The sequence below is a fragment of the Cyprinodon tularosa genome, unplaced genomic scaffold, assembly GCF_016077235.1.
Source record: "Cyprinodon tularosa strain WSP-4 unplaced genomic scaffold, ASM1607723v1 ctg9, whole genome shotgun sequence".
NCBI classification, from domain to species: domain Eukaryota; kingdom Metazoa; phylum Chordata; class Actinopteri; order Cyprinodontiformes; family Cyprinodontidae; genus Cyprinodon; species Cyprinodon tularosa.
Window position 1 is genome coordinate 1,413,495 of NW_024039673.1, and position 13,841 is coordinate 1,427,335.

General features: G+C 36.2%; 1 protein-coding gene across 5 annotated transcripts; it reads right to left on the bottom strand.

Moving 5' to 3' along the window:
- Positions 1-1,016: 1,016 nt before the first annotated feature.
- On the bottom strand, positions 1,017-11,331 carry birc2 (baculoviral IAP repeat containing 2). 5 transcript variants are annotated; one of them, XM_038273985.1, is made up of 13 exons: positions 11,269-11,331; positions 7,608-8,389; positions 7,228-7,508; positions 6,818-7,114; positions 5,902-6,178; positions 5,340-5,439; positions 5,175-5,253; positions 5,034-5,082; positions 4,703-4,945; positions 4,522-4,620; positions 4,213-4,407; positions 3,038-3,079; positions 1,017-1,485 (listed from the first exon to the last, which is right to left on the bottom strand). In XM_038273985.1, the coding sequence occupies exons 2-13, from the start codon at positions 7,786-7,788 to the stop codon at positions 1,292-1,294; spliced, it is 2,037 nt and encodes a 678-aa protein (XP_038129913.1). In that variant the 5' UTR covers positions 7,789-8,389; positions 11,269-11,331; the 3' UTR covers positions 1,017-1,291. The 5 variants fall into 5 exon arrangements, with proteins under 5 accessions (XP_038129913.1, XP_038129914.1, XP_038129910.1 ...); XM_038273986.1 differs by lacking the exon at positions 11,269-11,331 and adding an exon at positions 10,616-10,695 and having other exon boundaries at positions 4,252-4,407; XM_038273982.1 differs by lacking the exon at positions 11,269-11,331 and adding an exon at positions 10,616-10,695.
- Positions 11,332-13,841: the final 2,510 nt, after the last annotated feature.

Consider the following 13,841-nt stretch of genomic DNA (forward strand, 5'->3'; position numbering starts at 1 on the left):
TGGTGGCAATTAATTGTATGCTTATTTATTTATTGAGCATTTATTTATTTCTGTATTTATTTTTAAATATGGCAGAGTTGGTCCTCCATATACAGCTCTATCTACAGCATATTTACATGCATGAAATGTCCCTTTCATGTTGCCGTAACTGCTGTATGTCAAGTTACTGAGGAACAAATGTGGTAAATGTGTGTTCAGAGTAAACAGTACATAGATGTCCAGTACCTTGTTCGGGTGCCTTGACCCATTTATTTCTACTGTGTAGTTATGCTCACTTTAGTACAGCTCAGTCCATAGATCTATGATGGGTAACTTTTTCTTTCTATAGTTTCTTCTTGTGCAAATGCTGCAAAGCTGCCTCTCTGACAGTCAATCTCACACATCTGCCACTCAGCACCTGTGTCTTACCTTGATACCTTTCCTGTCATAAGGCCCCTCTAGAAGTAGTGTTATCATTCTTCTATCTCCTATTAAGTGAGATCACATTGTACGATGTATTATTAATATGAACTGTTTCACATGAAACACCAAACTGTGATAACTGTGATTAAATTCAGTGTAAACAAATTGCCACCCCTAAAAAATTCCTGCCCCCCTCTTCCCACCCCATAAATATTTTTCTAGATCCGCCCCTGCCTGATGGAAATGGGTCAATCTGGACTGTCTGGATGTGTCAATTTGAATGAGTAAATATCTGACCCTTTTCTGGACTGCATAAATTTGACAGATGTTCCTGTGTTCTCTTCAACATGTGCGCTAAAAAATGCCTTACAAGTCTATGATTAATGGCTTTTTTTGCAACAGAACAGACATGAAAGAGATGAAGACGAGCTATGCTGCATGTCAGATTTGATCCTGCTTTTGATTAAGGTTTGCTGATACAGAGCAACATCCAAAACATGCAGACCATCAGCGGTTGACTGACATGACAGTTTAAATTCTTTAACGTACATGTTAAGAGCCTAAAAATAACAGAATACCAACCTTTCAAATCGGGACAAAAAAAAGAAGACATGTTACACAAGTGAGGCATTATTTTAATGTCAGCAATTCATTAACACTCATCAACACTTCTGAAAATGAAATAGATTTTCATCATTTCGTTAGAATTCCTGATTGATTAGATATTGCACAATAAACAGCAAAAACAATTACTTTCAGGGTAAACTGATGACTAATCCTGAACTTAGAATACTCAACTTTCTGAGTTTAAAAATTCACAAAGCATTTCCTCTAACAATTAAAACCCTATTTGTTAAAGATTTTTAGCACTACCATCTACTGCCTCATGTTACGACAGGAAGGTTCTAACTGTGCCTTTAACAAGGCCTCTGCAGATCGGGCATTTCCGCAGTGATGGTGCACACTCCTTGCACACCACTAGATGTCCACATGGGATGAAGACAATGTTGACCTCTTTGTCCATGCACACCTTGCAGGTACGCTCTTCCTGCAGCCGCCGCAGTTGTTCCTCCATTGGAAGGTCTGCAGTATAGAAGGGAACTTTTCAGCCAAATGGGCCCATAAGAACCTAATCTCCATCTTTACAGAACCAGGGCTCCGTTTCACAAAACAGGTTTGACAGACTGACTCAAACCCTAGACTCTGAAATTATCTAAAATCAGAAACTGAGTTTTTTTGTTTCATAAAAGCTGCTGTGAGTTAGTTTAGTCAACTCTGAATAGGTCCACTCAGAGTTGAACACGTGTGTAGCAGGTATGAAAAGCCATTATCAGTAGAGCTCCAATTCAATGAGTCACCATGACAACAGGCATCAGGAAGTGCTTCTTTCACCCCACTGAGTTTAGAGATTTTAACAAAATGAAAAAATAAATTGGTGAGAGCACTACAGCTGCAAAGGAGAAGATTGCTGCTAGAGTTAATCCTCAAATTTGAAGTGGGCTATGGCAGGATGACTGTACATTTATTAAAAGCACTCTCCTCTCTGTTGTCCCACTTGTAGATCACTAAAATAGAATTCTTCCTGGTCAAAATCACAATCTAGACGGAACTGGTAACATTTTCTAAATTATGTTTTTGCAGCAGAAGCAGAATATCAGAAAGGAAAAACGCAAAACTGTACTAGTGAGAATTAAGTTATAAATAGAGATGTTTATACATTATCTGCTTAACTATTAATTTGTATCTGAGATACATTTCTTCATAGTCAAAATGACACAAATTATGACTAGTAACAATAGGAATAATGACATCTGAATTTCATTTCAACAGAATTTTTATATAATTTTATTCTAGATGTGAAGAATTTCATTTTGTTTGAAATGTTCCTTTTCAAAAAAATATGTATTTCAGATATACAAAATACATATTCATTAAAACTAATACATATCTAAATCGCCTGCCATAGCCTGTTGTAACCACGATAACATTACGGGGAAAACTAGTTTATTGCTGGAATGGTAGTGGATCAATGTATCTATTTAGGTGAAATCATGAGGCAGCAGGTGAGGATAAAATATAAAAAATGTTTTTGTTTTTTTTATTGTTTGCACAGAACTATGAGGAAAATTTGACTATATCAGGAAATAAAAAGTGATAGGCTCTAAGGTTAGCGGAGACAGAAGACAGAGTTTACTTAACAAAACCTGCTTCGTACCAGGTTAGCTTTGGGCAGAATGTTTCTACGGCAACAGAAACAGAAGTTGAATAAACCTGCTTTGTGAAATGGACCCCAGTACAACACAAACTTAAAAATATATATATACATAAATATACATGTAATCACACCTCCTAATGTGTTTGAATGAAAATAATCAGTTGTAAAACGGAAATGTAAGAACTTAATACATGTTCAAATATTTTTTGACATCACGGTCAACAGACTAAAAATGTACTTTTAATACCTGAGCAACAAAGAATACATATTTTGTGACAAGTACATCACAATGGATGGTCTTTGACTACTTAAGAGTTCTAGGCAAAGCAGATGTCATTTGTTTTCATGCATTTTATGTTATAGTGTTTTAAAAAGAGCCTCGCTGGTGATTAAATTCAGTCTGATGAAAAACATTGTTACCTGAAAGATCTTGGCTTGGTGAAGAAGCTTCACTTGACTGAGCTGAAAGGGGAAAAGAAAACATGTCAAGCTCAGGCTTTGATCAAACAAATGGTAAATAGACTTTAAGAGTGTTTTTTTTGTTCCTTTGTCTAAGAAAAAAAAGTTTTTATTTCATTTAAAGGTTTTATCTTTTTTTTCCTGTCGGTTTTTACAATCACCAGTATGGTTAATGACTACTTTCAGTTGTTTTTTGCCATCTGGAATAAACGGGATACCCTTGGTTTCAACCTCTAGATTTCTATTTCTCTAAAGAAATAATAATTAAAAAACTGTTTCCAAAATGTGCAAACCTTACAAAAAATGCATCTCTGCTCCCACCCCCCTATTTTATTGAAGAAAAGGTTCAAAAACCCCACAAGTTAAGTCTTTGTTTGAAAAAACCTCAGTGAGACATTTGAACAGCCTCTCTGACATGAGTCAGGGGAAAGTTTTCTCCATTCTTAACTTTCATCTATAAAATGTTTGAGACGTTTCTTTCATAAAGGTTCTGTTTCAAGTCATCCAACAGAATCCCGAGCAGATCTAGTAATAGGCTGATCAGGCCAAGGACTTTCCATTTCTTAATTCTCAGCCAGTTCTTGGTGGATTAACTGTTATTATGAGTGTGTAAATGTAATCTATAACGTGGGAATAAATGTGGGGGTTCCCAAAATAATTGTTTACAAGAAACTGCATTTTTAAAATCCCATTTTTATTAGACTGTGGGTCTTCAGTTTTTATTATTTACGCTACTTGAACTTCTCAGAATTGTTAAACTGATATGTATTCCTATTTACAAAAACAATAGAAAACCACAGGCCAATGTAGGGCCTTATTTTGTTTTAACCACAGCTTGGGATACATCCATTTTGTTTTCAAGAATAAAACATAAGAATTTATTAATATTTAAACCAGCATAAAAAGAAATTTAAAATTGTCTACAATTTGGCTTTTGAATTAAAGTGACATTTATGTGAGCTGAAGATAAAAACGAACTTTATAAAGTTGTAAACTTGGAATAAAATACCTTCTTTACACAGAACAAAACAAAAACTCCTTAATTTTTTTTTTACAGAAATTAAACATTACGATTATAAATAGGAACAAACTCAGTTTGTTCAAAGTTGGAAAAATTATGAAACCAAATTCCATACTTTTCAAGTCTGTGCTGGTATCCTGTGGAAAAGTCATACCCATGAGGTCTCTGAGCAGGTGGACGTCGTTTTTCTGGATCCAGTTGCGGAACACCTCGGCGGCGGCGTTTCCTTTGGTGAGGACAAGCTCGATCAGCCTGGCTGTTTGCTGCTGGGCTGAAGTCTGGGCCATGAGGCCGCTGTAATCCTCAGCAGCTGCAGGGTTAACAGAAACAGACAAGGAGACCCTTGAGGTCAGATTTGATTGATTCCGACATTTTTAGAGATCTGCTGACCAATACTGGCTTCGATAACAAATAGTTAACATACACAACACATTTTGCTCTCTTAAATGCTCCAGCACTGGCTCGACACTCTTCAGACGCTGCGACAATGCAGCCTGGTGCCTCTTCACAAACGTGAAACCATCTAAAAAACAAAAACAAAAAAAAAACATTAAATAAATGTGCCTAACAGAATGGATCACATTCTCCATTCCTCCGACTAGCACCTGACGCCATGGCCTCCGCCAGCATCTCTCGCTCCTCCTCCCTCTTCTGGTCTTCAGCACTGAGCAGATCTGAAACCAGCTCCTGGACTGTCCTGTAGTTCTCTCCGCTCGTCAGGATCTTGCTCTGCACAGTTTGCTTGACCAGACTGCGATCGAAGCCCATCTCTAAAGCAGATTTGATCACAGGGGTGTTCATCATGATGGCATCTTCAGACCTCTCCTCTCCTGGACCCAGATGCACAACTGAATGGAGCAAAAGTTAAGACACGTAAATAAACATTTCATACCTTTGTTGTAGTACTTTTATGCTAAAATATGGATTTCAACTCACCAGGCGGATCCACAAACTCTCTGGAGTTGTTGTCTCCTGTTGTTAAAAGCTTGTGGAGATTTAAAATAAGGGAGCAGTTAAAAAAAACTGAACAAAATGTCTATAATACAAGTAAAAACGAAAACGCTGCTCTCTCCTAACCTGTTCAAAAAGGCGAGGAAATCGAGCTTGTATCTGGTGAACAAAGTCCTGTCCTTTCTCCTGAAGTAAATATTCACACCTGAAGAGGAAGAAAAAAAAGGGCATAAAACATCTTCCACAATCAGCAATTTTCTAGATAAAAACTTTAAAACATATGTCGGTTACCTAGGAAACCATTTAGCATGTTCTACCCAAGGATCATCCCCAGATTCCCAGCATCGCAGGCCTCCATCACAGCAGAAACACTTGACATCATCGTTTCTCCCTTGAGGGGCACAGAGAGAGAGAGAGAGAGACCTGGGCTGAGATGTGGTTTAGGGGGATTTTCTTTTGGGGGTAGGGTTATTACAGGTGACAAATCCAAACTGGGCAACTTCTTTTCTTTCTCATTGGGGAACTTAAATTGTCATATGACTACAAACTTTTCATAGTGTCCATAAAAAGTCCATCTATATGGAATTTCCAAGTGAAACTCAACACTGTTTCATAAAATCCCCGACTATGCCTTGGGTCTATTTATGACAACAAGCAATATTTTCCCACTCAGACTGAATCAACAATTCTAAGAAAATTACTAATAAAACTACAGTTCTTCATGTCCTTCCACTCGAAACCACTACTTACTTGAATTTTGGTCACTGGATGAGAAAACAGAATCACAAAACAAGCCTGTGTCCCTCTAGTAAGTTTGAACCCAAACGAACCGTGCTGGTGATAACTTCCTTACCTACATAGTAGAATCCAGCCTTAGCCAGCTGTTCAGGTCGGACCGGGATGCGAGACGGCCAGTTCACAAAGGTGAGAAGCCTCTCATCACTCTGTTGCATGGATGGGTTGGACACGCTGGTGAGGCCAGGGGCCCCAGCTGGTACCTGGGAAGAAACCGTTGCTGCAGCACCGGCCAGCGACACGTTATCGGCTCTGTCCCCCCTGACAAAACGACAGTTTGGATAATGCCTCTGGTGCTCGGATACAGCTCGGTCACCCGGTTCCCAGTTGTTCAGCTGCAAACCAAAGCACAAACTCTGGGTCACCTCACCCTCAAACTTGACTCTGTGGCAAATGCATAAATCAACATCTCCAAAATAAAATCCCACTTTTAGAAAGTCTAAGGAGCAAAATATATATTTTTTTGTTTTTAGAAAAAAATTATCTTTTCTGTTTTCTGTTCTAAATGTCATGTTGACCAAATATGGACACCTTAAAAGAATTTACTAAAACAAGCAGAGCTGTTTTCAAATTAGCCCCAAATAAAACATGCAAAAAACACTAATAAATGTAACCTAAAATGTTTTTTTTTTCTTAAAAAACAAACATTTCATTGCCAATTAAAAAAAAAACATGCTGCAAAATAATATCTATATTATTAAAATACCTGAACCGTATCATTGAAACTCCCATTGAAACCCCATGATTTTCTTGTCCGTCATTGGCATTAAATAATTGCACTTACATGAAGAATAATTAAATACATTTTGGGCAAGTCCCAAAAATTTAAATCTAGATAGATGTGAAAAAAAGATGGAGGCATAAGTCTTAAATATCTGTCTATCCATTATTCTGCATCCTGTGTACAGGAACAGGGAGGAAAAAACTAAACCCAACACCATTAAAAAGGTCCTTAGTTCGTCTTAGATGCCCACCTGTCCACCGCAGCTGAAGCAGGACACTCTGTCCCCTTGTCCCAGGTAGTAGAAACCTGCCCTGGCGAGCTCTGAGGGGGTGATGATGGAGAGCGTCCAGGAGTGAAAGGAGTCCAAACGGTCCTGCTCTCTGCGCATGCTTGGGTTGTGACACGTTGGTCTCTGGTGGGACATGTCCTCCACACCCCGAGAGCTCAGGGGACTAGAGGGCGGCAAAGCAGTGAAGGCTGTATTTAGGAAAGCCACTGCCTCTTCACCTTGGCTAACTGATGGGTTAGGAGCAGCAGGGCCTGGAAGCTGGACGAGACAGAACAAAGTCCAATTGGTGCTCATTTTTAAACAATGTTTTTTTTTTTTTTACCCAGCAGACCCTTTACGCCATCATTTGAGTAAGCCGTCTTTGATCTTACTGGTAGAGCTGGAGCGATCCGAAGTGGCGAGAAAGCAGAGTGAGACGAAGAGAGCAGGTTGGTGGTAGATGGGAGGCTTTGAATAAAGGAGCAGGAAGGTGAGAGCTGTCTGTGTTTCTCTGTGGGACAGTCCCCAGCCTGCCAGCCCTCGGCTGTCACATTACACCTGAAGCACTGCACCCGGTCGCCCACACCAGTGTAGAACCAGCCTGCCCTCGCCAAGCTTCGCTCTGTAACGGGAGAAGCTGGGAAACGGGCAAAAGTAGAGATGCGATAGAGTTCTGTGGAAAAAAGACAACAACAGAGTCATATTAGATTAAGAATTCAAAATAGATAAAAATACATTTAATAAATCTGCAAGAGAAAAGGTCTAAAGTTACCTGAGGAGTTGTCATACTGTAGGTCGGGAGGTGGCCCATTACGACACAGTCCCATCAAAAACTGGTTGTTTTTTAGCTGAACAAGAGTTTCCATTGTCGGATTTTTTTTTTTTAAGTAGGAAACAAAGAGATGTCCCTGAGAGGGAGAGGGGTTTGAAAAAACCCAAGGTCTTTCACTCATTCAAACAAGCCCACACTTCAAAGTCACACACACACAAAACTGAAAATACCAATAAATCTAAATGAATCGAAAAGGATGAGATGATGAGAGTGAAAAGGAAAGATAGACTAGCATGAAAATCATGGGCTCTTCTTCAGCATATCCTCGGACCCTCGCTTATCTTCTCCTGTGCTTAATGGGACAAACATGGCAGACTACCAAAACTAGCATAAATGAAAAATTTGTCTAACAAAATCCCCAAAACACATTGCACTAAGCAGGATGAATCAGACCAACCCTATTTTCTGTCACTATGAGACTGATCCTAGGTCAGATCAACCAGGATCAGTAAAAAGCTCACTGTTTTCAACCAGTGCTACAGACATAACCAACCCTGGTAAAATATGTGTTACTTTGAGGCTTAACATAATAAAAAAAAAAAAAAAAAAAACACACACACACACACACAGACCTGGGAATATCTGCTCTCAAACCCCTCCCCCCCTCTGAGACATCCCTTTTCTGGGTGTCTAGGCTTCCATAATTGAACGCTGAAAATCTAATTAAAATATATTTTAATCTTTAAAGAAAAGGAAGTCGCTCTTCAGTTGTTTTCTTGAATCTGCAGAAAAACATAAAAGACAAACAGTTATCAATACAATATAATATTAAAAAAAATATCCAATTACATCAAGTCATCATATGTATTGGATGATGAGGCAACTTTGGAACAATATAGCACCTTTTTTAAACTACCAGTGTTGCTAAATTGACATGGATTGCTTGTTTATAGAACTGTCAGTCAGCACTGTCAGTCATCTGATTCACAAACTATTTTAGCTATTTGAAAATATTTCTTATCATCCTTCCTGAGCTGCAGGTCATGGAGAATGCCATTTTGTCAGATGAGTACACCCTGTCAGACCAGTATACCCATAGTCAAAATTTGCGTTTATCCCTTTAGTTTTGTACAGAAAATAGGCTTTAAACTACCTCAACGGTTTTGTATCCCTTTAGTCAGGTACAAAAAAACAAAACAAAAACAATTTAAGGTAAGATCGCCATACGCTTCAAAAACACTAAAAAGTAAGTAATTATTGTTTTTTTTTTTTTTGTATATGACTAAAGGGATACACGCCCTTGAGGTAATTTAAAGTTTATTTTTCATACAAAACTAAAGGGATAAAATAAGGGAATAAACTAAAGGGATAAATGGGTATTGACCGGGAATCCTCATATGACAGAACATGGTATCAATCCATCCATCTGGAAGGATTTTTAAAAGTGTGATTGACATTACACTCATTAATCATTTAACCAAAAGATCCTGACATGTTTGTACTTGAAAGTTAAAACTTACAGGGAAGTAGGTGATCTTGAAAGCAAAGACTTACATGTTTTTACTTTTCTATAAAGATATAAAAAAAAAAAAAAAATCGACTAGTTTAATTATTTCTAGTAAAAATATGTTTTACAAGCACAATAATTATCAACAGATGCAAAAAGATCTAAATTTTACACAGGCTTCATTACACGCTTATGTTGCTCATATATATATATTTTCCTGAGCAGTGCAGCTGGACTTGTTGGGAATCAATATGATCATCAGGCTATCAATTATATTGAGCTGTATGACTGGATCAACATAACTTGGGTGAACTTTTACCTAGAAAGGAATTTTAAAGCCAACCCTTCCATCAAACAATTTCCTGCTAATTTTACATGTAAATATTATTAGGGTGTTGTAAATTTTTACACAGCATATATTTCATTACTAGGTTTTTACCTCCAGGTTAAGTTTTTAGTCGAGTTTGTGTCCCAGTCTCCTTATAATATAATATTTAAAAATCAATTGACTTTTTTGTTTTTTCAGTCGGCCTAATCCTCTTCCATATGTTTGGACCTTTCTGAACATTTGCAGCAAAAGGACTGATCCAAGTCACACTTAATTTTATAAGCGTTCTGATGGTATTTTTGCAGAAGGATTTTTTAATCAAAAAACATAATTAACAGGCCCAAATAATGAATAGTTGTATTAACTATACATGTAAACAGTTTTTTTATGGGGCCCCCAGGAACTTATATATTTTTTTTATTTAACAAAAAAATAATATTTACAATTTCAAGTAGGAATTCCCACATTTCTTTCTTACATAAAAAAGAAGACAACATATATTATAAACTTAAATATTGCAAGGCAACATGGATAAATTAATAAATAAACAGGCGGTATTATTACAACCAACTGGAACGTACAAAACTTAAGAAGGGCCCCCGTGTACTTTGGGGCCCTAGGACACTGCCTAGTACACCCTGATGGTAAAATATACGAATAACAAAAGGAGTGTCCCTGTTTATGAACGATCTTTTTTTTATTTTCTTTTTTTAAGCATCACACACCTCATGTCTCATACTGTGAATATGCTAAACGTTTAATTAAGGTCCAAAAATAAGGACATAAGCTAAGACAACCTCCTTCACAGTATCCTGAAAGGCATCTAGTTCTAGCTAATACTAGCTTCGCTGTGTTGCTAAATATTTTCAAGGGGCTGTTGCATTTAATTTTAACATAGTGATAAACATAAAGTAAATTTCATAACCGAGTCAAAACTAGACAAAGTACTAACGCAAGATATATTTTATCAAACGATCCCTAGATGCTCAACGATTGTTAGCTAGCTAAAGCCCAGCTCCGCTGCTATTCAAAACAGATATTTTAGGCAGTATTATTGAATTTCAGTAAAGAAATGAACTCAAACTATCTACAAAAAAAAAGGAAACACTGTGAAATACCCGACCAGAAGGTAAACCACACAGATACTGTTCTTTCCAAGTTTATAGAGCTCACCGAGAGCGACGTCAGTCGGAAAGTCCCCAAGTTTCCTGCTTATGACGCCACTTCCGTGTTCTTTTGAAAGAAAACTAAACGAAAACATATTTTAAATGAATGAATAGCCATCAGCTATGAAGCAATCCCCTTAGTTCACACGGATTAAAAGATAAACCTCGATAGATTTCAAGGACTTCTAATTAGTGTCAGACGCCTACATTTGGTGGAAATATTTAAAAATAATTTCTATAAAAACGATTTTAGTTAACTTACAAGAGATAAAATAAATGAGTGAATAAAATAAAATGACTATTAATGGAGCATTATGATAAATTGACCTTAAAAGACATTGAACACCTAGAATAAGTCAAATAACAATAATGAGTCAACACAGATTTAAAACGCAATTAATATATATATATATATATATATATATATATATATATATATATATATATATATATATATATATATATATATATATATATATATTTTTTTTTTTTTTTTTTTTCAACTCAGTTTATTTAGTCTAATTTGATTTAATTTTATATTTATTTTAAAAATCCCAAAGAAAAACTAGACGACTTACCTTTTTAAATGGTTGAAGTAGGCAGTCCACAGTTAACAATCACAAAATAACATATTTTACAAAAAAAGACAAGGGTACTTACATGTGTGAGCTGCTGACGGCAGTTTGTCAGTAATATGTGCTTAGGGGAGGAGAGTATAGAAAGCCATTTGGTTCATGGGGGAGGAGAGGAGGCGTTTCCGCGAAGCGCGTGTCGAGGCTCGATGCCGCCATACCAAGGGACCAAAAATTCGACAGGCATTTAATCCTCCTCAATATTCAGTCAAGATGTGGGAGTTTTAGAAAAGAGTATTATTAAAGAATTTTTGATGGAAAAAAGGTGGGATGAAGAAAAAATAGGAAGATGGTTTTATAAAATTAAGAAAATAGTAGGAAAAAGAAGAAATGGAAGACGAAATAGGAGGAGAGAGTGATAACAAGGTTAAGATTTGGGCATACAGGACTTAATTATACAGTTTTCAAAATTCGAAAGCATACTACTGGCATATGTGATTACTGTGGAAAATATGAAACAATAGAACATGTTATACTGGAATGTCATATTAAAGTGAGAGAAGATATATGAGGAGAGAGTTTGAATGTATTAAGGAAGATATTCATATTTTGAGGAAGAATTTGGGGAGTAAACATATACAAATAATTATTAGATTTTTAAAGAAAACTAAATTATTTCATAGAATTTGAACATAGAGAGGGTGAATGTGTGTCTGATATAGACAGGTAGAATACAGTTATGTATAAGTATGTAGTTTTTGTTGTTTTGTTTCCTTTTTTTCCTTAGAAATTATATATATGTTTATTAAGTAGATAGTCCATCACGAACCACACTCCATGCTAATAAGTGGTGGTAATGCTACTAAATGTTTGTTGCCAACCGTCAATAAATCCAACAAGAACTTAGACTTAGACAGATTTGTCATTTTGTTTACACAAGTATAAAACAAAAATAAATTTCGTTTGGAACAGCTCTCTGGACAATTTCATTTATTTCAAGAAGAAGAAGAAGTCAAGATGTGGGAGATTGTAGAAGAGTTGCGGTCAGTTGTATAGTTTCGAATGGTTGCAAAAACAAACAATCCAGTTTGTTAAAACAATTTTGGTTGGACTAAAAAATAAAATGATCAGAAAGCCACTAAAGTATTACATTCTAAAAAGATGTTAGTGTTGAAAGTGGTGTTTGCTGTAAGACTTTGTCTTTAATCCAAGGGTTTTAGATGTAGATCCAGCCTTGGATTTTGAAAGTTGCTACACTATTTAAAGGTATGGTGGAGGATTTTGGCCCGCTCCTCTTAAAAAAAAAAAAAAAAAAATGCACATGCACAACTCTGTACCTGCTGCCAAGAAGGAACGCTTATGAAATGCGTGCGAGAGCATGCACTAGCCCATTTCTCCTCAAGCCCGCTCTGTTTAAGAGTTGCTGTTTGCTTTACTAATACAACCTTACTTTCCAAAAGATTTGCAGTTTTTCCAATATCAGATTCACAGCCGGTACGTGAAAATGGGGACAAACATGTAGGACAGACTTATGTAAATGTCTCACCAGAATGATTGACAAGGAACATCCTCCACCTATATTTTGGCCAAAGTGACCAATTTGTATTGGTTTACCCTTTTACCAACATAGACTGGGTAAAAATGCTGCCAAATTAGATTGGTTGTTTTAACCAAAATATTGATTGGACACATATCTTCCAAACAGATAAAAAAAAAAAAAAAAAAAAACAGTAGAAAAACTATTTTAAAATAAATATGACTAACACCTTTGTTTGTCTCATCATTGCCCAAGCTGCACAACCACCACTGTCTGCATGAGCTTATGTCACTAAAATGAAAGAAAAACAGGAGTTTTCTTCCTGTTAAAAGGGAGTTTTTCCTCTCCATTGTCACTACAAGAAACTTTGAAACAATTTGACTGTATGATCTGGTTGTATTGCAAGTGCCTTGAGATGACACATGTTGTTCATTGATGCTTTATATATAAACTGAATTGAAAGATTGTTCTCTAAGAAATGTTACACACTTTACAAAGATTTTATTATACACCAATCATGAACAATTTCAAAGAAACTTTAATGGGGAAAAGAAAAACAAGAAAACCATTTGCCATAAATCAGATTATATTGCTAACTGTAGTTATGGTGACATATTCACATGACATGACGCTTCATGAAATGTGTGGTTTGTTGAAGCAATTTGCCCAAATGGTTAAACTTCTCATCAGGCTTCATCTCACCATCATGACTAACCTTTTTTAAGAGTTGATTCTTTTTTTTTCTTTATTTGAAGCAAAAACTTTCCACACATTTATAAAGAAAAGTCAACCTAAAGCATCTGTCAGTTTAGAATGACTAGTCAAAACATTACTTTGTTTCAATTTTCTGGCAAAAAACCCCTCAGTGTTTCAAAAAAATCAAAACCACATTTCCTTTTTTGTCCCCACATTTACTGCATCCTTCAACTCAACAATAATTATTTATTATTTCAGGTTAAATCCTCTTTACCTTGGTAAAGACAATTTTTAATATTTACCATAATTATTAGTATTATTCACATATGTGTTAGGCGGGCTTACTTCAGTTCCCCTTGCACTCTTGAAAAAATAAAAAATAACAGCTTTGTTAAAGGTATTTCCCCAGCTTTCATCACAGTTTACAC

Coding starts and splice junctions, on each gene's coding strand:
- birc2 (XM_038273985.1), bottom strand. CDS start 7,788: ATGAGTGAAAGACCTTGGGTTTTTTCAAACCCCTCTCCCTCTCAGGGA. Junction 7,509..7,607: donor ACAGTATGACAACTCCTCAG/GTAACTTTAGAC, acceptor TTTTTTCCACAG/AACTCTATCGCATCTCTACT. Junction 7,115..7,227: donor GGATCGCTCCAGCTCTACCA/GTAAGATCAAAG, acceptor TGTCTCGTCCAG/CTTCCAGGCCCTGCTGCTCC.